This window comes from Equus asinus, chromosome 17 (assembly GCF_041296235.1).
Source record: "Equus asinus isolate D_3611 breed Donkey chromosome 17, EquAss-T2T_v2, whole genome shotgun sequence".
NCBI lineage: Eukaryota > Metazoa > Chordata > Mammalia > Perissodactyla > Equidae > Equus > Equus asinus.
In genome coordinates this window covers 47,142,278-47,167,178 of record NC_091806.1, presented here as the reverse complement: position 1 = coordinate 47,167,178, position 24,901 = coordinate 47,142,278, and the positions used below count along the sequence as shown (strand labels likewise).

General features: G+C 54.1%; 1 protein-coding gene across 4 annotated transcripts in view; it reads right to left on the bottom strand.

Annotated features, from left to right (window-relative positions):
* Positions 1–17,966, bottom strand: part of CTTN (cortactin) — a 35,764-nt gene extending 17,798 nt beyond the window's left edge. The window contains exons 1-9 of one of the 4 annotated variants that reach the window (XM_070488370.1): positions 17,838–17,966; positions 12,559–12,655; positions 10,571–10,657; positions 10,385–10,458; positions 8,344–8,473; positions 4,215–4,325; positions 3,156–3,210; positions 2,168–2,278; positions 527–637 (exon numbers count right to left, since the gene is read on the bottom strand). In XM_070488370.1, coding sequence (XP_070344471.1) covers positions 527–637; positions 2,168–2,278; positions 3,156–3,210; positions 4,215–4,325; positions 8,344–8,473; positions 10,385–10,458; positions 10,571–10,657 — 679 coding nt within the window. In that variant the 5' untranslated portion in view covers positions 12,559–12,655; positions 17,838–17,966. Of the gene's footprint in view, positions 1–526; positions 638–2,167; positions 2,279–3,155; positions 3,211–4,214; positions 4,326–8,343; positions 8,474–10,384; positions 10,459–10,570; positions 10,658–12,558; positions 12,656–16,674; positions 16,769–17,837 lie in introns of those variants that run through there. The other 3 variants (XM_070488368.1, XM_070488371.1, XM_044749666.2) reach the window with 3 other exon arrangements.
* Positions 17,967–24,901: the final 6,935 nt, after the last annotated feature.

The window sequence follows — 24,901 nt, the reverse complement described above, 5'->3', positions numbered from 1 at the left end:
ATTAGAAAAAGGACACAAACTGGTATTAACGGATAGCCCGGGCAACAGAGAGAAAACATGTTTTTCAATGCACGTCAATACACACAATTCGCTCAATTCATCCCTTCTCTCTCAGATCTTCGGTAAAACTTTAGGTAACACTCATCAAGAGGCCCTCCTCATACAGCGTCTGGAAACTGACCCCATCTGTAATCCCAGCGTTCCAAATAAACGCAGTCGGGGCCCCACAGAAGCAGCGCCAAGCGATGCAGCTTAAGCAGCAACCGGAGCCCCACAGTCCCACCACTTACACACGCGACACTATTAGCACAAGTGGCACTGCTGGGGTGTTAGAGCCAAAAAAACTGGCAAGAGTCGATCTCTCATGTAACAGCTGTGTTTCTGGTTTGCTGTTTTAAAGCTGGCTGCTTAATTGAGAGATGTCCGTATTAAGGGCTGCTGGTTATGCTCCGTCTCTGCCTGCTGCTCTGGTTACCACCCGTCCCGTTAATGGTCGCCGGCTGCAGAGCCGGTAAGATGCAGGCACCTGTCTGGGACTCGTGCTTCTCCGTTTTGCCTTGATACTCAAAGCCGACGGCACTTTTATCCACCTTGTCCTTGTCGATACCGTACTTGCCACCGAAGCCTTTGGAGTAATCTAAAAACAAGGAAAGCAGTTTACAGGCCAGCAACACAACCAGCGAGCAAGCTGTGGATTCCAGCAGGCTTCAAGAAAGTACTTTTAACACTCAATTAAAAAAAATATAAACCAAAAATCTTTTAGGCTCACTATAAGATCACTGATACAGAAAATATCTAAAAGTCTTGCTCATATGTAATAACAGGACTAGGAAGAGTCCTATAAAGACAGCAGATTTATAACTGTAGCATCTTTCCTTCGTTCCAAAAGACAGCATGAAATAACAGTTTATTACAAAGCTTCTAGATCAGCATGAGCCGAGCAGCCAGCTTTTAATGGGTCCCTCTGCTTCATGGACCAGAACAAGGAGAGGCATGCAGGGGTACCTGCAAAGACACAGGATAAACCTGGAGCACCCTCCAGAAACACTGGTTCTCAAAGCTCCGTCAGTGGAATGGTTCTCTCTGTCCTAAAGGATGACTCCATCGTGGGCACGTCAACGCACGAGCGCGCAGAGCAAACCCCTTCCGCAAAGGCCTGGGGCTGCCAAGGAGCCTGCCTGCCCAGGCACTTGGGGCTGTGCCCCCGACCTCCCAGACTGGCATTTCCTCTGCCCCAGAGTCCTCTTGGGGAGGAAGTCAGTGCAGACTGCAAGGCATCCATCAGCAGGTCCTGAGGACCTGGGTGCGCGTGGGGCAGAGGAGCACAGGTCTGCTCCAAGGAGGGGGGGGAGAGAAGGCAGTGACAGCGACCCCGCGCCGCAGGCCACCTGGCGTAACGGAAGTGACGCCTGCGGCAAAGGGACACTGGGCTGGCCCACAGCCAGCTCCTCGGAGAAACGCCAAGCCGGTGGGGTTTCCAGTGGTGGGTTTTGGTTTTGTTCTTTAAAGAAACCTGGGATTTTTTTAAACACGTGAGCTCTCAGTTTTTATATGTTGGCAATCATTTTAAAAAATCTAAATGTACAGGCCAAACAAAACAATGAGGAGAACCAACGGTTCATGGCCTCTGCAGGAGGGGCTGAATCTAATGCCCTCCACCTACAGCCCTCGCTGGGTGACGGCAGTAAGTGACCCGCGAGGCCGCCACAGCAAAGGAAGCCAGCACGGCTTCTGAGGACAATCTGGCAATCTGTCGAAATTTTAATTCAGTGTCCTCTGACCCAATTATATTTCTAGGAATTTACTCTTTTGAATAACCACTTACGTATATAAGACACAGCGATAAGAATACTCATGCAGTCGACTTTTAACATCGAAAATTGAAAATAACCTAACTTGTACATTCCACAGAGGAATGGTTACGTAGACTACGGGATCTTCCCACCACGGAGGACTGAGCAGTCACCAAAAACGCGACAGACCCCTACACTGACCTGAACGGAACAAGAACGGCCAAACCGTTTTGAGTCAAAAAATTGTGTAACTATAACGTGACCCGCCATGCACAGGGGAACGCCCCAGTGCGCATGTCTGTAAGTGTGTGGGAAGCAGCGGCGAGGGGGCAGGCCGCGCGGTGGACGGGCTGCAGGGCGCCGCCCGGGCGGACCTTTCTGCGACTCGTGCTTCTCCGTCTTGCCCTGGTAGTCGAAGCCCACGGCGCTCTTGTCCACCCGGTCGGCCTGCACGCCATACTTGCCACCGAAGCCGCTGGAGTAGTCTGTGGAGACACGCAGCAGTGGGCATGGGAGCAGACAGGAGCTAACCCTGCACTTTGGTTAAACCAGAACAGAAACGACTCGCGGTGTGACTCAGCAAGAGATCAAGCACACATTCTAAAACACACAAGCCACCCGCTGTCACCCACGCGTGACGCCAGACTCAGTCTACACTGTCCCTTTCACCTGTTAGGGGCACTTCGTTCACGATGGCAGACATGAACTGCGTTCCCACCCCGGAAGTTCACCGCTCAGATACAGGTCAGTCAATGGAGAAAGCTACGCAGCTACAAACCCTTTCCAGAGAAGACCTGCCCTCCAACGCGTATGCGCCAGAACGGGCCCTGGAGCGCTGCGGAACGGAGCGCTCACTCCCCGGGTCATCTGACGACACACAGGAGGCAGAAGCAAGCAAACTTGCAAAGCATACATCGCATGCTTTGGAAAGTGACCAGCTTTCATTTTAACAAAGGGCTCTATGAAACCAGCACGACTTAAGAAAGATTCGCCAACACTGCGTTAAAGACCGCACGTGCGCGGGGAAAACACCGATGACGCAAGGGCTGCGGTTTCTATCCTTTGGGGGAAGTTGGCTTTTTGCCAGCAACGTCAGAGCCAGCATCTCCAGGGCGACACTGCGAGGATGGTGGGAAGGCAGCTTCTGCTGCAGTGTGGGGCACCAGAGAGATGCGAGACGCCAGAGATTCTAGGGGCGTGATGGGGACCACAACACACACAGGACCCAGATGACACAGCCACCCACGAGAGAGAGTGGGGTCTCCCCACGGTGACACCCCTCCCCCAGGAAGAGGCCTCAAACGCCCCGGCCCCTTCCCCGTCGCGGCCCTCCCACCCACACCTGCATCTTCTGCAGCTCACCTTTCTGCGAGGCGTGTTTCTCGGTCTTGCCCTGGTACTCAAAGCCGACGGCAGACTGCAGTGACAACAAAAGGCGACATGCGTTGTTAAATGCCTCTGAGAGTTAACCTGAGTCCACAATACACGGGAAATCTCTAAAACCAAACCACGTTCTTTTTCAGCTCTGATTTCCTAAGCCGAGTGCAGGTCTAATCAACACCCCAAGCTCTGGCGTTTGAACTTCCATGCCATAAAACAACCAACAAGGCCCAGTGGGTGGCCCGTCCTCCCCAGGGGCCGGCAGCCGCCCAGCGAGTCTGGCTTAGGATTTTAGGCACACCTCGGGACAACTCCCTCCTGCCACAGAGAAACTGAGCTTTCCAACAGGCTCTGCCAAGAGCAACACAAACGTCGGTAACAAGAATGGGCGCCGCAGCGGGCATCAGGCACGCCCCACCAGGTGCACTGCATGCACAGCCCCAGGAACCGCCACCACCCCACCTTACAGACAGGAGCCGCGGAACTACGGCTGCCGCGCAGCAAAGCCAGAAAGTGGACCGAGGTCTAAGTACAAAGCCAGGCCCTCGATGCTGTGATATGAAAGACAGGGTGACAGCCCTGAGTCAGGAAATCAGAAGAGGCCCAGAGCCGGCGGACAGCATCTGGACCCTCAGCGCAGCCCTGGAAATGGGCATGTGTGGCGCTCTGACGATTCTACTCTGAACATCACTCGTCACAGTGACATCCATGAAGGGAGGGTAGATGGATATGGTCCCCAGCGGCACCTTCCTGGGCAAATATAAGTCCCTCTGATGAGCAGACAGCAGCACGGGGATTTCTACAGCAAACAGTGAAAAAGGCCCTTACGCTTTTACCGCTCTCGCTTCCTCACCCAGCCAGCCAATCAGCTCAGAGCATCTGGGGAGGAGGAGGGGCCCCTGCAGTCCCAGAGCCAGGGGCACCTCCGTGTTCCCTCAAGAGGACAAGCCCGGCAGCACATCAACGTGGCAGCCAGCTCTGATCTCAAGGGAGCGGCCCCGTGCCCTCGCCGGGCCCTGGCTCCTTGGACGCGTCACTCACCTGGTCAACTCTGTCCACCTGGACACCAAACTTGCCTCCAAACCCCCGGACGGAGTCGACCTGCGAGCAGTGCTTGGACAGCTTCGACTGGTACTCGTGGCCGACAGCTGACTAGAACAGGTTGCAAACGCAGAGTATTAGGCGCCCACCAGCATCACCACACAGACTTCCTCCCGTGCGGGGTCTAAGGGGCGGCCCGCTTCGGCCAGCGAGGCGCTCCTTACTGAAACACACTCAGGACGAAGTCGGCCCGGGGGAGTTCTCTGCCTGCTGGGGGCCTGCACTGTCGCGGCCCCGGTGCAGCTGTTCACTGCGCTCCCTCCATCTCGGGCCCCCCGGAAGCCGCCCAAGAACCCGGGCTGCGGGGCTTCTGACATGAACGGGCGTGAAGAAAGGACCACGAGGCCAACCCCCATCCAGAAACCAGAGCCGGTGCCTGCAACACGACACCTATGACCCGTCTACAGGAAGATGGCGGGCAAGCCAGCCACTCTGCTGAGCTGAGGCATTTTCATACCCCATGACCCGGGAACAGGACAAAAAATACTGATTTTGCTAACAAACTGAACTACAGACACACGTGCTTTAGTGATGATCCTCATTCAGGGTCACCACCTACTGAGCGGACACCCCATCCAAGGGGGCAGGGCCTGTCACCGCATCGGCTCGTTCCAGCTTCACCAACACCATGCTCATCCCACTGACGGGGCAGGGAGCGGGTCCAGCCACCTCCTGCTCAGGTCATGCGGCCCCTGAGCGGTAAACCTCGGGCTTTCCACCGCGGGGTCAGCAAACCGGGGCCGAGGCCCACAGCCAGTATCCCCAGCTCTTTGTGAATAAAGCTTTGGGAACACGGCCACATCTATTCATTTCCATGTTGTGTAAGGCAACTTCCGCCGTTCAACCACCATGTTCAGTAGCTGCCAGAGACCCCACAGCCTGCAAAGCAAAAATACTACCCAAACTCAGAGTGGCCCACAGCCCTGCCCAGCCTGACGGGTCCCCCCACCCTTCGAGCTCAGCGCCACCTCCCAGGCTCCTTCATCAGAGAGGACAGTGGTCATGGACCCCTTCATGGGCAGTGAGGACATGCGATGTGACTGACACATGACCCAGTGTGGAGCATGAAGAAGGCACATCTGACCCCTTATCCTTACTCGGGCAGGTCCGCACTGCCTCACAAGTGCCCCAGCCACAGCGGCTCTGCAGTAAGGGGGCCATCAGCACACCACAGACACACTTCCAGTTCATTTATCTAGAACTTCACAAAACGAGTGGGTTCAGGATGCAACTAGAGCAGGGTCAACACCAATCCTGATGCTCGGTAGGCAACTCAGTGCCCGTTCTTTCTATATCGCAGTGAAAAAAACCAGTAAAGTTCTCAACGTCAGAGCTGGGCTACTCTCTCTTCTTCCCAGGTTTGCTCTGCCATCCGCAGCCAACTGACACCTCTGGGGCAGACATCACCCACCTGCGGCCTCCAGCGTCTCACCCAGAAGACGTCGACAAAGCCACACCGGGGGCAGCGTGTTGAAGAGACTCTCCAGCACGAGTCTTAATCAGAAAGAAGTTTTAAGACACTGTTCTGAAAATAAAGCCCGAGTCACAACTTGGCAAGTTTTCCAGCTTTTTGATCGAAAGAGACTTATTCCCAAAACTGCCCTTGATCTGGTATTGAGAAAATCACGTTTGTTATTAGATAGTCGGCGCCAGGCAGGGCTGTCCCGAGGCCTGGACACACCCTCTGGCTTTAGGACGTGGCAAGATGAGGAACGAAGCCACAGCATGCCCCACGGCCACCTGCTACCCTGAAGGAAGGGCGCGCGGCGCTCAGACAGCAGCACAGACGGGACCCCTTGGCTGGTGCACCTTCCGGGTCCTCACTCTTCTCGCAAACATGCTTGCCCAAAACGTGTTTCATTGCGGAAGTCTCTATCACATATTCCTCCATTCTTAACACAGAGATCTCAGGGATGTTTGAATTCCTGGAGAGGACACGTTACAAGTGACTTGAGAGCTACTTGTTTGGGTTTGGAGTCTCAGTTATTTCCGATAGGAGACGGGTCCAATCATGCTCACACGAGCTGACGGCTGACCTTCCCTAAGGTGCAGTGAGGCACCGGGCCTGCAGCAGCACCCGCTGGACTCGCCTCTGACGGCAACCACCCGCCATGCCCAGCTGAAGGGCGGCGAGCCCGTTTCCCTGGGCCACCAGGTCCCGCTGACGCACCGGCCCAGGAAGCACAGCCCGGCACTCATGAGACACCCACGGAGCGACCTCCCGGGCCAGGACAGGCACAGCCTCCAAGGAAAGGACAGCGGGCCACGGCAGTGGCAGCGATGACGACAGACGGAATCCGAGGAGGGCAGGGAGAAGGCCCGGGGGAGGGCAGCTGTGGGCAGGCGGGGTGGGAGGGGCTCAGGAGGGAAGCTTCTTGGACTCGAAGGGCCTGATTAACAGGGGCTAGGCGGAGTGAGGCTGGCTGCCGAAAGGGGCAGGCCCGCAGCAGCAGAGAAGCCAGAAATGACAAGGGTCTTGTCATCAAGCTCTTCCTTGACACGGTTTTGTTATTTTCCCGATGTGTCACTTCTCCAACCCAGAGCTGGGGGCCCAGATTCATAATGAACTTCTCCTTGCTTTAGCTCCCCAAGGTCCTGAGCACGGGCTTTGCTGGGGGTGGGAGAGCTTCTAGCCACTCGATCCCCCCACTGCCCTGAACACAGCGGGCTCCTGTCTGTCTGTCTGTCTGTCTCTCTGCACTACCAAAAGCCACAGACTTTGTTAGAATCCAAAGATGACTGTGCTCCCACTTGCCCCGTCAAGATGTCTCGGGAACGACGCCGGCACGCTGGGAAACACCCTGTCGCTTTCCCGCAGCTTGCTCTTTGTCCGACTCCAGCTCCAGGCTAATTTCAGACCCGGTTCGGGGTGCCCAGCTCAGACGCCGATTCTGATCCGTGCACCAGGCGAACGGGTGTGGCATTACAGACCAGAACCCAACACCAGCTGACGCTCTTCCTCCGATGCAGAATAAAGGCAAACATCTGTGAGGTCAGAACCACCTAGCACGGCTCAGCCTGGGAAACGCACCTCCATGCGGACGTCTGCAGTGTCTGTCAAGACCTGCCTGCCTGGAGGAGCCCACAAACACCCCGCCATCTACTCTGTCTTCTCTCCGGGGAGGAATCGGCCGTCCGGAGCTGATCCACGCCCCTTCTCTCAGGGTAGGGGAGGCCTGAAGTACTGTCAACGGCTGACACAGTCAGTCAACACCCTCCATCACCGTGGACTTGGACATCTAAATTCTCTTTTTTTTTTTTAAAGATTGGCACCTGAGCTAACAACTGTTGCCAATCTTTTTTTTCATTATTATTATTTTTCTGTTATTTTCTCCCCAAATCCCCCCAGTACATAGTTGTATATTTTCATTGTGGGTCCTTCTTGTTGTGGCACGTGGGACACTGCCTCAGCGTGGCCTGATGAGCAGTGCCATGTCCGCGCCCAGGATCCGAACTGGCGAAACCCTTGGCTGCTGAAGCGGAGTGCGCGAACTTAACCACTCGGCCACAGGGCCGGCCCCTGGACATCTCAATTCTATCGGAGATGGCTCACAAGAGGCCCACCCGTAGCCCTTAGACAAAGCGAGTGCTCCCCAGCCTGGTGGGCGTGACTTTACACCGAGGGCCTGGCTACTCTCTGAAGGTCACTGAATGCACGAAGGAAAGCAGCACACACGGCCGAATTTTCACCCGTGTTATGGAAGTGGGGCCCAGGTTGGACTCTGGTCTGCAGACTGACACAACTGGCTACACGTTGAATGGCGGGCAGTGGTGACGACACATCTGGTCAAGATGCTTCTGGACTTCTGTCCTGGTCACAGAGCTGGCCTGCGGGTCCCCCTACACATCACCCATTCTCCAGCAATTCTGAGAATTGTAAAAGAGTTTCTAAAAGGCGAGAGCATTTTACCAGTAGGGTCAATCGGGAGAGGACTACTTTGGGCAAGTCTCATCCTCAACAAATTGACTCAAAACTTTTAATCTGAGGAGGAGGTTTGAGTGCCTTCTCTGCCAGCCACGTGCAGGGTCACAGCCGCCAGGCCCACGGCCCAGCAGCCCGTGCACTCACCTTGTCCATCCTGTCCTGCTCCACGCCAAACTTCCCTCCATAACCGTGGGAGGCTCTTGGCCCCGTTTCAAGCTCTTTCTCCTTGAGGGTCTGGTGTTCTTGAAAAACATTCTCTCTCAGCTTGTGAATGCTGGAAGGGAAGGGACAAAAGAGGAACAAATCGGTGACACAGCTGTGCGTCCCTGACGTCCAGGAGGATAAATGAGGACAGGTGACGCTATCTGTGCAAATCCGCAGGGCTCGGACGTGGTGCCTCCCAGGCCCCTGCCTCGGCTGTGCGCTCCTCAGCACTCTGCCGGCAGGCCGTCTACTCCTGCCGACCCCAGAGCCATGTGAGTGTGCGCAGGGAGTCACCCCAAAACCCCGGAAGTCGCTGTCCTGAAACGTGAACTGTCTTTATCTCACACACAGAAAACCCTCTCCACTCCATTAGCTACTGAGCACAGAGAGCTGGTTCTGTAAACGTCACCCCGAGGCAGAGGGGAAACCAAGTCAACAGTCCCTCACCCTAGATGTCCCGAGGGCACCGGCCCAAGCCCAGTGATGCAAAATGCTGAGATGGCTTCTCTTTAGTCGAGGGACTCCAGCTTTTCATACATTCAAAGGTGAAATGAAAGACTCAGAATTTACAACCTCAAAGCCATTTTTACTTTCAACACCAGGGAGAGTGAAACAGATCACAAGATGTGGTCAAAACCCGGCATCCAGGAAGCCTCTGCAGCTGTCACCATCAGGAGACCCCGGAGCGGCATGGAGGCCACCCCGCATGGGAACTTTCTGCCCAGGGGACACCATGGCCACAGCTTCAACACCAGCACAAGAGTCCCGGAAGTGTGGCTAAAAACCAAACCAGGCTTGGACACCACCCACCCCACCATGAGCAGGGGAAGGAGGACCCTACCCTGACACACCTGGAGGGTCACAGGCACCAAGATCAGCCCTACTCCCCAAGGCTCTCTCTCAATTCTAGCCAACCCAGAGGCTGATGCACCAGAGTCCGCTTCTTCTCTGTCCGCCCTCCTGACCATGTCTCCAAGCCACAGGGAGCAGGAGACGAGAAGAGAAATGGGCACCTTAGAGGTTCAGGAGTCAGCCTGACCCCGCAGCAACAAGCCGGGACTGCGCCAGACCCAAGTCAGTTCCCAGCTCAAGGTCCTCTCCAGCCAGCCCCAGGGCCCTTGCCGAGTGGCATCGGTGCAGGGTGTGGGCTCAGCGAGTCAGGGAGGACGCGCTCGTGTCTAAACACCCACACTGCAGACGCCGTCTTCCTTTCTGCAGGATCTACTGAAGCTCCCTCAGCTGCAGAGCTGCACTCTATTGCAAAGACACCGGGCCAAGATAGAGAGGCCCTCTGCAAATGGCCGAACAGGCACCCGGGCAGGGATGACACTGTCACAACTAGGGAACGGGAGGGCACACGCCAAAGCCAGCGCAGCCTAAAGGAAAAGCCTGAGCATACTTTAAAAGTTCCTTTATACACTTCCTGACAAGCAAACCAACTGCCCCAGAGGCGGTTTCAGAGAGCACCAAGGCAGAGGCAGCGACATGCTTCGCTCACTTCTCCTGTTTTCAGCTTTTATGAAAACACAATGCTTGGAATTCAGCTCACAGTACCCAAGAGACAATGATAAAGTAACAAAGTTATAACAAAATGAGAGAGACTATGGAGGGGGTGTCTGGGGTCTAAGGCATCAGAGCTCTCGTGCGTGACACTCCACTTGCAGAAAGCAAAGCCAGGTGGCCTGTGCCTCGGTGAGGACCACAATCCGAAAGCAGGCTCCCTGGAACCGTACGTACGAAACCACTTGCAATGGGAGTTGTAAGTTACTGAGCATGTGTGTATGCACGCCCACACAAACACACACGTAAATCGATACACGTGTCTTACATTCACCCACCATAAACACCACGTCACGAGACAGAACAAACGCAATGCCAACAGGAAGGTGTCCCCCCGCTGACTCAGGTCCGTGTCCCCGTCCCCTCTCCCCCTTCGGCTTTCGGAACACCATTTCCGACCCATATTGAGAAAGGCTCTTACTTGATGTGCTCCTGGTGCCCAGACCCCTGCACGGTTTTGGCCCCCCATCTTTGCTCTTTTTCGCTGACATCATTCTGAAAAGAAAAAGAAAGGAGGGGTGAAGCCCACACCCTGGGCTATAAAACACACAACAGGTCAGGGCGACACTGCCAGGAAAAGCGACCCCAGGTAGGCGGAGAGTCATACCACAAAATCGGGGTCGGTTTCCCAGTCGTCGGCTCCCCCATCGTCCTGGCTGAGGGACACGGCGTGGCCGGCTGAAGCTTTCCACATCTGGAAGAGCAGTGCAGGGTTAGGAGACCTGGCAGAGCCGTTCGCAGGCCCCAGAGCAGCTCTCTGACCACAAAACCACACGGCCTCTAAGCCAGCCGGGGGAGGCAGGGAGCTGCGCGCTCAGCCGGCCCCTCGCAGCGCTGAGCGGGCAGGACGGCAGAGGAACAAAGGATGGAACGTTCCAGTCTGACGCTGCTGTCAGACGGCCTCCGAAACACAGCAGGAATACTCTGGCTTCAAGTCAAGGGAGCAAGGCTTCTGGGAAATAAGAAAGTCACGTGTGCACTTACCTCACTCACTGGGAACTCAGCCCTAACCCACTAAGTCTTATGACAACGGTGCCGTCCAGACAAATAAGCACCCCTTCTGGGCTGCCCGACATTGAGAATGGACTAAATGTCGCCAATGGTGAATTTTGTGTCACATGTATTGTATCACAATTTAAAAAAAAAAAAGAGTACCCATTTTGACTTCAAGGACTTGCTGGAAATGTAACAGTGATTTTCTGAACTCAGACTCTGACGGTTCACTAAATGCTTCCAGTAATTTATCAGAGGGCCGCTTTCCCATCTACCTGGGGAAACACACCGTATTTAACGCCCAGGGTTCCTGAGTCAGGGGCACCGAGGAGGGGCTGTCTGCTCTCTTCCTCGGCACTTTAAGCCTATAAGGTTTTATCCAGAAGAGAACACGGAGACAGCTGCAGACTTGAACCAGATACTTCTTTTTGTTAACTGCAAAGGTAAAATCTAAGCTTTACGGGTTTCAAGGAAAACCACGTATGAGAAGAACTGATGCATTTTCCACAGAAGTACCCATAAAACTTCCCATAGGCCAGGAAGCAACTGAAAGATCATTTTAATTCAATCAACCAGAAGCTCCATCCACGAGCCTGAGCTGAGCACGCCAACTCATGCCTTCTGGCTTCCACGGCGCACGCGGGTGCTCGTGTGGCCTGAATTAGGGCAGGACACGAGCCCTTCGCCAGCCCGAGGATCGCCCGTCTAGACCAGCCCTGCAGCTCTGCGGGTCTCCGGTCCAGGTTCCAGGCGGCAACGAGGGGCGAATCAGGCACAGCGCCCTCAAACTTCCAGAGGCAACTCCTGCCGCTGTCTCCTGAGCAGGGACCAACAACGCCCCTTCGAGGCCACCTCGAACCTCATCCCCCTCTGTCCCGAAGCACGGCAAGAATTCCCCAGATGTAATCTGCTACTGACACGACTTTAGAGAGCAAACAGATGAAAATCTCAGTCCTGGGAGGCACGGCCAGATGGTCTCGTCCCAACGCACCCATTCCCAGATGAACAAACAGCGTAACCCGGAAGTTAAATGATCTGCCCACAGTCTCTGCCTCCCCAAGTCAAATGTGCCCCGTGACACCACACTATCCTAGATGCCCACAGCTCCACCCACTGCGGATACACAAAAGGACAGGGCCTCTGCACAGGGCCTTGCCCCGAAGGCACCCGTCAGAGCAGCTGTCTTTGCTGGTACTTTTGCAGAGTCATCAGGAAAACAGGAGCTGAGCCCAATCTTCACCCATCTTTCTGGAAGCCAGCTTCCCTGGCAGGCAGGATGAGCACATGTGTGCCCTCCAAGACATCTGCCTCGTGGCTCCTCCCACCTGCCACAGGCCAGGGAGGAGAGGCCAGATGACTCCCGGGGGACGGGCATCCTTCCTGCCCGTCCACTCCGGAGTTTTCTGGAACCCCCTCCTCCTTCTAAACCACAGGCAACCCTGGACACTTGACTTCATCTTTTAAACAAGGAAATTTCCTCCCAGAAAGTTACTGGCCCTGTTCCTGTGAGCCCAGCGGGAAGACGCTCCCTCCCCGTCCCTGACAAAGGAGTCACCCTGCTGGTCCCGGGGAGAGAGCACAGAACGTCCACAAGGCACAAACCTTTCTTCCCGGTCGAAGGTAAAAGGCCGTTCACAAAATTCTGTTTCAAACCCAGTAATCCAAGGAGGAGTCCCCAGGCATTTGGGAGGGGTTCCGTCTGCAAAAAGATCAAAGGTAAAAGGCTCAGCATGTCTGCTGACAGGCGCTCTGGGCAAACCCCTCCACGTGGACGGCCTTCTCAAATACCTCTGAAACCCTCCCGAATGGAACAGGGTTTTGTGAAGAAAGCTGAGAGGAGGATGGGAAGACTCACATTTTACTAACCGCAAACCTCAACCGATTTTCAGACACGTGGAGAAACTACTGGAAGAAGTTTCTAAAGATTTATAACTGTATGAAGTTTCTTCTTAATACCAACAGACACGAGTGCCTTGATGGCTAGTAGACATTTTCTGTTTGCCATAATCCTAATAGGTTTCCATTTTTTGTTCATTCTAATTTAAAATCCTGCTAAAAAAATAAAATTCTCTCACTGTGAGTTTTTAAAAAAATAATATAAGAAAAATCCTCCCTGAAGGGATCACGCTGCGGCTGGGAGAAAAACCAGCACGCCGACAGCTATGGGGAAGGGAAGGGGGCGACTCAGGGAGCAAGGGAGAGGCAGGCTGCATTTCTAACCAACAGAGCCCATCACTGCAGGAGGTCAAGACTCCGACTCCCCAAGCCACCGGCTCCCCACCCTCCCCCTAAGGCTATCAACAGCCTGGACGGTCCCGCACTGCTGGGCACCCAGAGCAGAGGAATGACGCGCCCCTCCCACTAGGAGCAAGCCAGTCACAGGCACGAGCCAGGACCAGCTGGCAGCGTGTCACGCATCAGGAGCTCCAGGGAGAATGCTCTGCTAGGCTTCCCTATGCACCTCTGCCTTGATTGACGGCGGGGTTACAGCCGGGTAAACCCACTGTAAGTTGAAAACATCCAAAGTCGAAAACGCACTGAAGACACCTGACCTACGGAACATCCTAGCTCAGCCTAGCCTGCCTTAAATGTGCCGACAACACTTACACGAGCCTACAGCTGGGCAAAATCATCTACACAAAGCCATTCTGAAAGCTGAATATCTCACGTAATTCACTGACTATTGTACTGACAGTGACAAACAGGATGGCCGTCAGCGGATCGGCTGTGTACCCTCGTGACCGTGGGGCTGACTGGAAGCTGTGGCTCCTGTACTATGAGAGAATTTCACCCCATATCTTGCTAGTCCTGGAAAAAGACCGAAATTCGAAGGACGGTTTCCAGTGAACGCTTATTGCTTTCGCACCATCACAAGAAAAATGGTAAGTCGAACCATCATAAGTCGGGGGCTGTCTGTGCTCAGTTTCCTCTCTCATTCCTGACCCTACTCTTTACTCCCTCTCTCTCCCCAGGCCCTTCTGGAAATCCTAACTTCTGTGGCTTGCTTACCACATTCTGGGAACTGCAATTACTACCGTACTCAGCAGGCATCTACAAAAATCTGCCCGAGGGCAGCTAGAGATAGGCTCAAATCTACAATAATTTATTCCCCCCTCAATATTTTAAATTAAAAGAGCATCACAAAAATAACTGTGAAAAACTAAAAGCTTCCATATACATTTTTTTGGATCCAAAGCTAATGCCTCTGCACCCCCACCTCACACCATACAGAAAATTAACTCAAAAATGGATCGCAGACGTAAAGGTCTGAGCTAAAACTGTTCGCCTCTAGAAGAAAACACAGGTATAGAAACATAGAAAACATAGGCATTCATTTTCCTAACCTTGAATTTGGCTATGGTTCTTAGATGTGACACCAAAGGCATAAGGAAGAAGAGAAAAAAAATAGAAAAGCCGGACAAAATTAAAACCTTCAGCTTCAAAGAAAGACAATTCACAGAATGAGAGAAACTATTTTCAAATCATACATCCAGAACACATAAAGAATTTTTACAACTCAATAATAAAAAGGACCAATAACTACATTGTAAAAGGGGTGAAGGATCTGAATAGACATTTCTCCAAAAAAGATATTCAAACGGGTAAGAAGCTCCTGTAAAGAAATTCAGCATTGGGGCCGACCCCGGCCGAGTGGTTAAGTTCGCGTGCTCCGTTTCGGCGACCCAGGGTTTCACCAGCTGGGATCCTGGGTGCAGACCGAGCACTGCTCATCAGGCCACGCTGAGGCGGCGTCGCACATAGCAGAGCCAGAGGGACCCACAACTGGAATATACAACTATGTACTGGGGGGCTTTGGGGAGAAGAAGAAAACACAAGGGAAGATTGGCAACAGATGTTAGCTCAGGGCCAACATTCAAAAAAAGAAAGAAACTCAGTATCATTGACCATCAAGGAAATGAAAATCAAAACCACAACGAGATACCACCAACAGCCAGACAACAAGTCCGGAGAGGGTTTGGAGAAATCAGAACCTTCTGATATTGCTGGTGGGAATGTGAAGTGAAAAGCAGTCTGGCAGTTCCTCAAAAGATTAAGAGTCACCACAGGACGGAGCGATTCCACTCCTGGGTACACGCCCAAGAGAAACGAAAACTCACATCCACACAGAAACTTGCAGAAGAGCGTTCCCAGCGGCCCAATTCATAACAGCCAAAAAGTGAAAAGCGCCCAAACGTCCATATTATGTAATAGAGAGAGAACGTGGCCTACACACAACGGAAGATTATTCGGCAATGAAAAGGAGTGAAGTCCGGACGCGATGCAATCTGGAGGCCTCTTGAAAACATTACGCTAGGTGAAAGAAGCCAGACACAAAAGACCATAGGCCACACAGTCCATTTACAGGAAATGTCCACAACCCGCAAACCTATCGAGAGGAAAAGTAGACCAGTGGTGGCCTAGTGCCGGGGGGAGAGCTTCGCGGGAAGGGGTCACAGAGTTTCTTTTCGAGGTGATGAAATTAATCTAAAACTGATTGTGAAGGTTGTACACTAAATGGCTGAATACACTAAAAACTACCGAACTGTACCCTTTAAATGGGTGAACTGGATGCCGTGCGAATTAGATCTCAATATGGCCGTTACCAAAAGATATGGTTCAAAGAAAAGATAACGGCCCATTCAGCACCACAAATGGTGGACCTGCCCTGCAAGTCAACACACAAGTGTGAAGGAATCCTGCACTCCCTTTATAAAAGCAGAGTGGAAAACCCCTCTGTGGGAGACAGTTTGAAACGATAAAACCACCCACACACAATTATCTTTCCAAAGAGAACAAAAAGGCATCAGAGCAGCCAAAACAGACAGCAAAAGCCCACTCCCCACACAGTGGCTCACTGGAAACCCCTGCCCCCCGCCCGGGGCGCACGGGCTCACAGCTTACTCAAAGCACTTGCTTGCACACTGACCAAGGGGAAAGACAAGAGCTCTGAGGGGACACAGCGGCCGGCGGCCCCAGGACGTTGGCAGATTGCAACACCAGGCAGTTCCCAGCGCTCACAATGACTGACTCACTCAGCCATGCGCTTTCTGAGCACCGACTGCATGGCAGCGAGCAAAGGTCTGAATCACCACTTACATACACTCAAAAGTGTTTCAAGAATAAGTCTAACAAGATGCTTCCACTACAAGTCAGCTGTGGGGCGGGAACGGGGTGGGGGTAACTTCCAGTTCCTGGGGGGCAGAGGATCAAAACCAACTCTGCATCCCCTTGGCTCCTTCTTCCAGCGGGTCTGAAAGTTGCCTCTAGGACTCTGCCCGGCTCCCTGAGCATCTGGGAGCACTTTTCCAACCAGAGGAGAGTCAGGACTGCGCCAGGGGCTCAGCCGCGCTCAGCCACGGGCAGGGGGGCCCACCGACCCACAGCCCTGGGATCTCAGCCCTCGCCAGCTGGCGCCCGGCTGAATCCCGCGGTCAGGGCCTGGGGGATTAGCCAGGCAGAGCGCCGCGGGGCCCAGGCAGCCCCGCGCCAAGCGGAGCGCCCGGGGAGGGCGCGCTCACTGGGGATGCCGCCAGCGCTGCGATCAGCGGGAAACGGAACCCCCCCCCCCCATCCCACCCCCGCCCCCAGGCCCGACACGTCCACAGACAGCGGGCGGAGGAAGCCCCGCACCCGCTCCAGGGAGGCCGCCCGCGGGGATCGAGCTCCTGGTGCAACAGTCAGGCGATCCAAACAGAAGAACCAAAAACCCAGAAGCACCTTTCTGGTGATTTCCAACACACCCAGAAGAGGGATGGCTCCAAATTTAGAGCCTCTCGGCCGTCTGCAGCTGCGCGTGTCGCCGCATTTCCAGTGACCTGATTGCTAAACCTCCCTGTAGGTGCGGGCCGGGCCGCAGGAGCCGCGGCTGCGACGGCCCCGCCCGGGCGCCAGGGAGACCCCGGCCCCTCTCGGTCCTTCCCCGCAGGGCCCCACTCCTACCTCGCCCCGCTTGTACCCAAGTCCCTCCCCGTCGGCCCTCCACCCCCTTCCCCTAAACCCCAGGGCCCTGATCCCGTCGCCCTCGGTCCCGGACCCCTCCCCGCAGGGCCCCTCTCCTACCTCGCCCTACTTGGACCCCAGCCCCTCCCCCTCAACCCTCTACCCCCTTCCCCTAAACCCCAGGGCCCTGACCCCTCTCCCTCGGATCCCGGACCCCTCCCCGCAGGGCGACCCTCTTCTACCTCGCCCGCTGTGTACCCCAGCCCCTCCCCCTCGGCCCTCCACCTCCTTCCCCTAAATCCGAGGGCCCTGACCCCTGCCCCCGGATCCCGGACCCCTCCGTGCAGCGCCCCTCTCCTACCTCGCCCGCCTTGTACCCCAGCCCCTCCCCGTCGGCCCTCCACCCCCCTCCCCTAAATCCCTGGGTCCTGAGCCCCTCACCCCGGATCCCACCCTCTCCCAGCATGGCCTCTCTCCCACCTCGCCCCCCTCCGACCCTCGGCCCCTCCACTCTCTCTTCCCCTAGCCCCCGGGTCCCGGGCACCCTCTCAGACCCCAGACCCCATCCCCGTCTGGCCCTCTCCTCCCCTTGCTCCCTGCAGCCCCGGCCCCTCCCCTCCGGACCCCTAAACCTCAGACCCGCCCCTTCCTCCCCGACACCAGCTCCCCACCGCTCGGCGCCCCGCCCCTCACCCCGCGGCCCCCCGGCCCCCACCCCTCGGCCCCCGGGCCCGGTTCCCCGGCCACAGCCCTCCCCGCCCCCACCCCCGGCCTGGGGAAGCCTCGCCCGCGCTCCCCCCGCGGCCGACCCGAAACCGCGAGCGGAAGAGCGGCTAGACCGCTGCGGCCGCCGCTTCCTTCCCTTTTCGGGGCCCGGGGGCGCCCCAGGAGCGCCGAGGAGGGGCCGGACCCCCCGCCCGGCGGAAGCCGCGCTCGCTCACCGCCGCCTGGGTCGGTCCGGCCCCACTCGACTCCGGCCCCGCGCCTCCGCGCCCGCCGCTCCCAGGCGTGCGGCTCCACTTCCGGTTCCGCGGGCGGGGGCGGGGCCTCATCCGGGTCCCGAAGAGGCCCCGCCCCTCCCCCCGCACGTCCCGCCTCGCGCCCGGCCGCCTCCCTCGCGCGCGTGCGCGGGCAGCGCGGGCCGAGCTCCGCCGGGGTGCGAGCCTGCAAAGCGTGCCTGGAAACACTCTGTTCCTACACGCAGAGTCAATGTCCGGAGCGCCCACCGTGTGCGCACGAGAGTGTGCTCAGATGCAGACGATCCCAGGTGGGTCTCGAGGATTGACAACTCTGCCCGGGGTGAGAAAGGGAAAATGAGCCAGGCCTGGGGGTCAGTGCCCAGTGCATGAGCCCTGAGGACTCACAAGAGGTGACTGTGACGGCCGGTCAGCTGGAGGGAAGAGCGTCTTCATCATCCATCCATCCATCACCCATACATCTATCCGTCCATCTGTTCTCTATTCATCCATCCATCATCCATCCATTCATTCATCATCCATCCATCCATCATCCCTTTTCTTCCATCCACCCTCCATTCTATCCACCCATCCATCCGTCATCCATCTGTCCACCCAGCCTCCATTCATCCACCCATCCTTCTATCCATCCCTCACCCACACATCCATCCATCCATCATCCATCTTCTCTATCCACCCATCCACCCTCCAATTACCCACCCCACCATCCATCTATCCATCATCCATCCATTCATCATCCATTCTTCTGTCCATCCAGAGAAGGTCAGGTATGCATCAGAGATAGAAGGTCAGCAGAATAAACACAGCCCTTGCCTTCAGGAAGCTTCCAGCCTAGAAGGGGAATCAGGCATTAATCACATAGATAGATAATTAGGAGAAAAGATAAATGCTGTGAGGAAGAAGTCAAAGGTGTCATGAAATTATACTGGGGAAAAGGTGGGACATGAAGTCATCCAAGAGATCAGACAAGGTTTCTTTGAGCAATTAACCTTTGTGCCGAGATCTGAAGGCCAAATAGAAGTAAACCAGGTAAGGAGCGAAGAATTTTCCAGGTGAGAAAACAGCACGTGCAGAGGCCCTGGCGTCAGAAAGGTCTTGCCACAGAGGAACTGAAGGCAGTTCAGTGTAGCGGAAGTGTGGTGATGAAGCAGGGAAGTGGGGTGGGATGGGGCCGGGTCACGGACAGGTTGGAAGGGCACAGCAAGGACCTTGGTCTTTATTCTAAAAGAAATGGGAAGTCCTTGGAGGAAGTTAAACAGAGAAGAGACATCATGCAGTTTGGATGCTAGTGAAATCCCTCTAACAGCTGTGTGGAGAACGGATGGGAAGAGGGCCAGGCAGGAGCTCGGACAGCCAGTTCAGGCAGACTGGTGGTGGCGGGTAAGAGGGAGAGAAGCGAGTAGATACAAGAGACATTGAGAACATACACCCTGGCCTGTTGCATGAGATGGAAATGAAATCCTGTGTTTAAGACATGATCTGCGCAGTCAATTTGTTACAGGTGTCTGGCCCACCCCAATACAGAGAGCTTGGAGACGAGTGCAGAACAGGAAGACGGGCAGGGCCCCACACCGAGGGAGGAAGAGAAAAAGCAAAGCAAAACGCTTCCCACTTGTTATAAACCAATGTTGCCGCAATTAAAAAAATAAAGTAGGGGCTGGCCCCGTGGCCGAGTGGTTAAGTTCTCACGCTCCGCTGCAGGCGGCCCAGCGTTTCGTTGGTTCGAATCCTGGGCGCGGACATGGCACTGCTCATCAAACCACGCTGAGGCAGGGTCCCACATGCCACAACTAGAAGGACCCACAACGAACAATATACAACTATGCACTGGGGGGGTCTTTGGGGAGAAAAAGGAAAAAAATAAAATCTTTTTTAAAAAAATAAAGTAAAAAATATTTTAAGAAACACTTCCGACTTAAAATGAACCTACAATGTAAGTCCCAAAGCAAATTGTAAAAACAAATATTAAATAAAAATGTCAATACATGAACAATGAGAACGTGAATTATTAAAGTTAAGTTTTCTACTGTAGAAGACCATAAGTATGTCTGTTTAGGGTATCAAACTGAGAAGAAGAAACAACATTCATAAAATAAGCTCAAAAATTAAGAAACAAAAACGGGGGCCGGCCCCAGGGCCGAGTAGTTAAGTTCGTGAGCTCTGCTTCGGTGGCCCAGGGTGTCACCATTCAGATCCTGGGTGCTGATGTGGCACCGCTCATCAGGGCATGCTGAGGCAGTGGCCCACACGGCACAACCAGAAGGACCCACAACTAGAATATACAACTATGTACTCGGGGGCTTTGGTGGGGGCGAGGAGGAGGAGAAAAGAAACAAAAACAGGCAGTTATAAAAAATTATTAAAATCTGACACATGTGCTATGGACTGAATTGTGTGTCCCCACCACCACCAATCTATATGTTGAAACCTTAACCCGCTCCTCGCCCCCCCCACCCACCCACCATGTGAAGGTATTTAGAAATGAGGCCTTTGGGAGGTAATCAGGGTTAGGTGAGGTCATAACAATGGGGCCTTCATCATGGGATTAGTGTCCTTGTAAGAGCAGACACCAGAGAGCTTGCTTACTCTCTCCCTCCGTCATCTGAAAAGACAGCAAGAAGGCAGCCGTCCACCAGCCAGGAAGAGAGCCCTCAGCAGGGAGCCCAATCAGCCAGCACCTTGATCTTGGACTTCGCAGCCTCTAGAACTGTGAGAAATAAATTCCTGTGGAGTAAGCCCTCCGCTCTATTGTATTTTGTGATGGCAGCCGGGGCTGACCAATACAATACGAAAAATGTGGTTATTCAAATGAAAAGCTCAATAGATGAGGTTAACTCGAGATTGACATGGTCAAGGGGAAATTTCGCCATTTGGAAGTCATTAGTCAGGAAGAACAGAATAAACAACAGATCCAAAGCAATGAAAAATGAGATAGAGCATAGAAGTCACATGGAAGACCAACGGAGCCGCTCCAGGCGCCATTAACAGGTGTTCCGAAAGCACAGAAGGAAAAAATGGTGAAGTGATCACGGGAAATTGTAGATGCGAAATTTCTGTGATCAAAGAAAGATGAGAGGATGCAAACTAACTCAAAGCGCTCTCCGATTCCCAGAATGATAAATACAAATAAAACATACACCTAGAAGCATTATGGTAAAACTGCAAGCTCTCAGGAATAAGTAGGAAAGGCGTAAAAGGTACCAGAACGAGAGGGCGGGTGGTTTGCAAAAGACAGACAATGAGCCCCGCTACAGACTTGGCCTCTGCCCGGTGGATGTTGGAGGACGATGGACCACCATCTTTAGTGTGTTGAGAGAAAATAACTGTCCACCTGGGAAGTGATAAACAGCGTTTCCAATGTTACAATAATGGCCATTATTATAGGGACTGAATTGTGTCCCTAACCCCCAGAATGTGACTGTTTTTGGAGACAGGGCTTTTACAGAGGTAATTATGGTTAAATTAGGTCATACGGGTGAGGCCCTGATCTGACACGATTGGACACACCAGGGGTGTGGACTCACAGAGGGAAGGCCAGGTGAGGACACGGAGAAGACGGCATCTACACGCCGAGGAGAGGGGCCTCAGGAGAAACTCACCCGGTCGACACCTCGATCTTGGAATTTTTAGCCTCCAGGACTGAGAGGAAATACATGTCTGTTGTTTAAGTCACCCAGTCTGTGTTCTGCTGTTGTGGCCACCTGACCTGTCTGCTACAGCCCTCAAAGAACCATGCTTCTGTGTCCACATCTCTTTGCCAAGCGACTGTCCTGGTCAATTTGGGCTCCTATAATGGAATACTATACACTGAGAAACTGATAAACAACAGAAATCCGTCAGAGTTCTAGTGACTGAAGTCCAAGATCAAGGTGTTGGCAGTGTTGGCAGATTAAGTGTCTGATGAGCGCTGGCTTCCTGGCTCACGGACGGCCAACTTCTCTCTGTGTCCTCGCACGGTGGGAGGGTGAGGGAGCTCTCTGGGGTCTCTTTCATAAGAACGCTAATCCCACTTATGAGGTCTCCACCCACCTCCCAACACCAACACATTGGGGATTAGGTTCCAACATACGGATTTTGGCAGGTCCACACTCAGTCCATAGCAGTGACATGGCTGCTCCTCCCATCAAGAGATGAATGGGGTCTGTTTCTCCAGACTCGAATCTGGGCCGGCCTTGTGACCTCCTCTGATGAATAAAATGTCACAGAAATGACACGGTGTGAGTTCGGGGGTCTAGCCCTTAAGATGCCTCGCAGCTTCTGACCTTCCTCTTGGAAGCTGAGCTGACACTGCTGTGAAGAAGCCAGTCTAGCCTAAGGAGTACGAGAGAGGCCACAGGAAAGGGAAGGGAGGCGCCCAGCCCACAGCCAGCACTCGACTGAGGCCCTCCCGGACCCTCCAGCCCCATTGGAGCCGTCAGGCAAATGCCATCACACCAGCGATTCCAGCAAAGACCCGCAGAAGAGTCACCCAGATTGCGAACCCGCCAAATTGAGAGAAACAATAAATCGTTGTTTTTCACCACTAAGTTTTGGGGTGGATTTCTGCATAGCAACAGATAAGAAAACGTAACAGATGGTGTGATCTTTTAGTGGATTGTGAAATCAATTTTCTGGGGGGAAAACACCATTAAAAAAAAAAAGAAGAGAAAATATAAAAGTGCATGTCACACGGAAGAGTTCCAAGTATCTATTGCTGTGTAATAAACCACGCCAAATGTTAGAAGTGAAAAACCAGCACCATTGTCCTCAATGTCTGGACCATTGAGCTGACAACTGGAGGGGTCAGAAGTTTGGACAGTTTGTTTGCTTCCAGTGGAGCCCCAACCAGGTGTCTCGAATGGTTGGCCGCAGCTGGGATGACCTGACTGGGCCACACATCTGGGGCCTTGGTTCTGCCTGTCGGGTGGGTTTCCCCTTTCTCCTCCCTGTCGTGTCTGCAGGGACTGGACTGTCCAGATAGGCTTCTTCACTTACATGTTTGGCACCTACCATGGGAGGGCGGCAACATCTGGGGGTCTCGCTCAACACCATCTCTCTACGTGGGTACCTCGGGCTTCCTTACAGCATGGCGCTCTCAGGGTGGCTGGTCTTACTTGGCAGCTGACTCCTTTCAGAGAAGGAGTTCCCACAGAGCTCAGGTGGAAGCTGCAAGGGTTCTGATGACCTGACTTCAGGGGTCCCCAAACATCACATCTGCCACATTCATTTGGTCAACCAAGTCACTGAGGCCGGCCAGGCTGCAGGGGATGAGACCCCACCTGTCAGTGGGAGGAGCAGCAGAGAAGCTGCAGCCCACGTGAAGTTTTGTCGTACACCATAGTTCATCAAGTCTAAGATGCCATCGTTTGTAAGACACATCCTGATTTCACAGACACCAAAATGTCACAAAGGAGTCACGATAGAATGGATGAAACGTAGTGCGTGCATGCTGAGTTGTGGTGTAAAATGGGTGGGCTGCAGTTAATGTTCAAAACTTGGGTAAATTACATTCCAAAGTGAGGACCAAGAAGCAATTTTTCCAGACATCTAAAGACTGAGGGTTTAAAACACAGAGGGTCTCCCTAAAATAACTATTAAAATATTATTATAGAAGATGTCACACAAATGCAAAAAGAGAATGCTATGATAAACCCTCATGAATCCATCACCCACCTTCAACAACTATCAACCCACACGGTCAATTTGGTTTGACCCATATCCTGACCTACCCCTCCGCCAAGATTATTGTCAAGCAAATCCCAGACACAGTCATTTCATCTGTAAATACTGGGCACACAACACGTGCCCTCGGTTGTAATCATAGTAACCCACTTGGCCCAGCAATGAAGAACACCTCCAGCCTTCCTCACGGCAACAGTGAACACGGATTCAGCTCTGCTGGGAGCTGGGGAGGAGAAAGGGAGGTGCAGGAAAGCTGAAATTCTCATCCTCCAGAAGGAGATGCCAAGAGGCAAAGTCCACACTGGAGGAATCGAGAGGCCACATTAAGCGCGTGTTATGTAGGAGCCCGGGCGTCACGGCTCCCTCTCTTGGCTCACCATGCTCCCACTGGGGGGTGGGTCCCTTGGGGTAGGGCCAGGTCTATCCATCTGGGTATCTCCCGGGCAGGGCAGCTCTTCTCCAGAATGTCGAAAGGTGGAATGGGGTGAACGGGGGCCCCACAAGGATGTGTCTGTGTGCAAATTGCAGGATCCTGTGAACGTGAGTTTATTTGGGAAAGGGGTCTTTGTAGGTGTAACTAAGTGAAGCGTCTTGAGGTGAGACCATCCCGGATGACCTAGGTGGGCCAGTGACAAGTGTCCTCGTAAGAGACAGAAGATAAGACACAGGGTGGGGCCACGTGAAGACAGAGGCAGAGACGGGAGACCCGGCTCACAGCCGAGGAGGCCAACAAGCATTGAAAGCGGGAAGAGGCGAAGGATGGATCCTCCACGCCAGCCTCCCGAAGGAACCGGCCCTGCTCCTCCCTGCACTGGGTGTGCCCTTGGCGTGTGCCAGGTGGAGGGGCGCACGCAGTGCTGGCCTCGAACAACAGGACTCCAAAAGGTGCCCCACTGAGTCAAGGACACGCAGTCGCAAAACCACTGGCTACTTACTCCTCCTCACCGAGGAGTTAAGCTAAGGAAATGTCAGAAACAGAAGCCTCTGAGCTATTTGGGAATGCACTCGATGACACGTCAGCGGTTAAGACAGCAGCCACAGCACCCGGACGCCCACCTCGCTATCCACCTGCCGGAGATACAGGGGAGACACGCTCCTCCCCAGACCCTGGGGAGCCCATCCCCATGAGCACAGGACTTAGCCAGCAAAAGAGCAAAGAAAACCCCAAACCCACAATTACCTTAAAATGCGTGATGTGAGACTTGAAAAGAGAAACTTAAGGGCAGCAATTATGAGGCTAAAGGAGACTCGACAGAGTTCTAGCGGTGGGAAGGGTCCAGAGAGTCTTCGGTGTGGCCACACCTGGCCCGCGAATGACTCCCATCCCCGCCGACTGCGGGCGAGCCCTGGGACACTGCGCGTGGGGC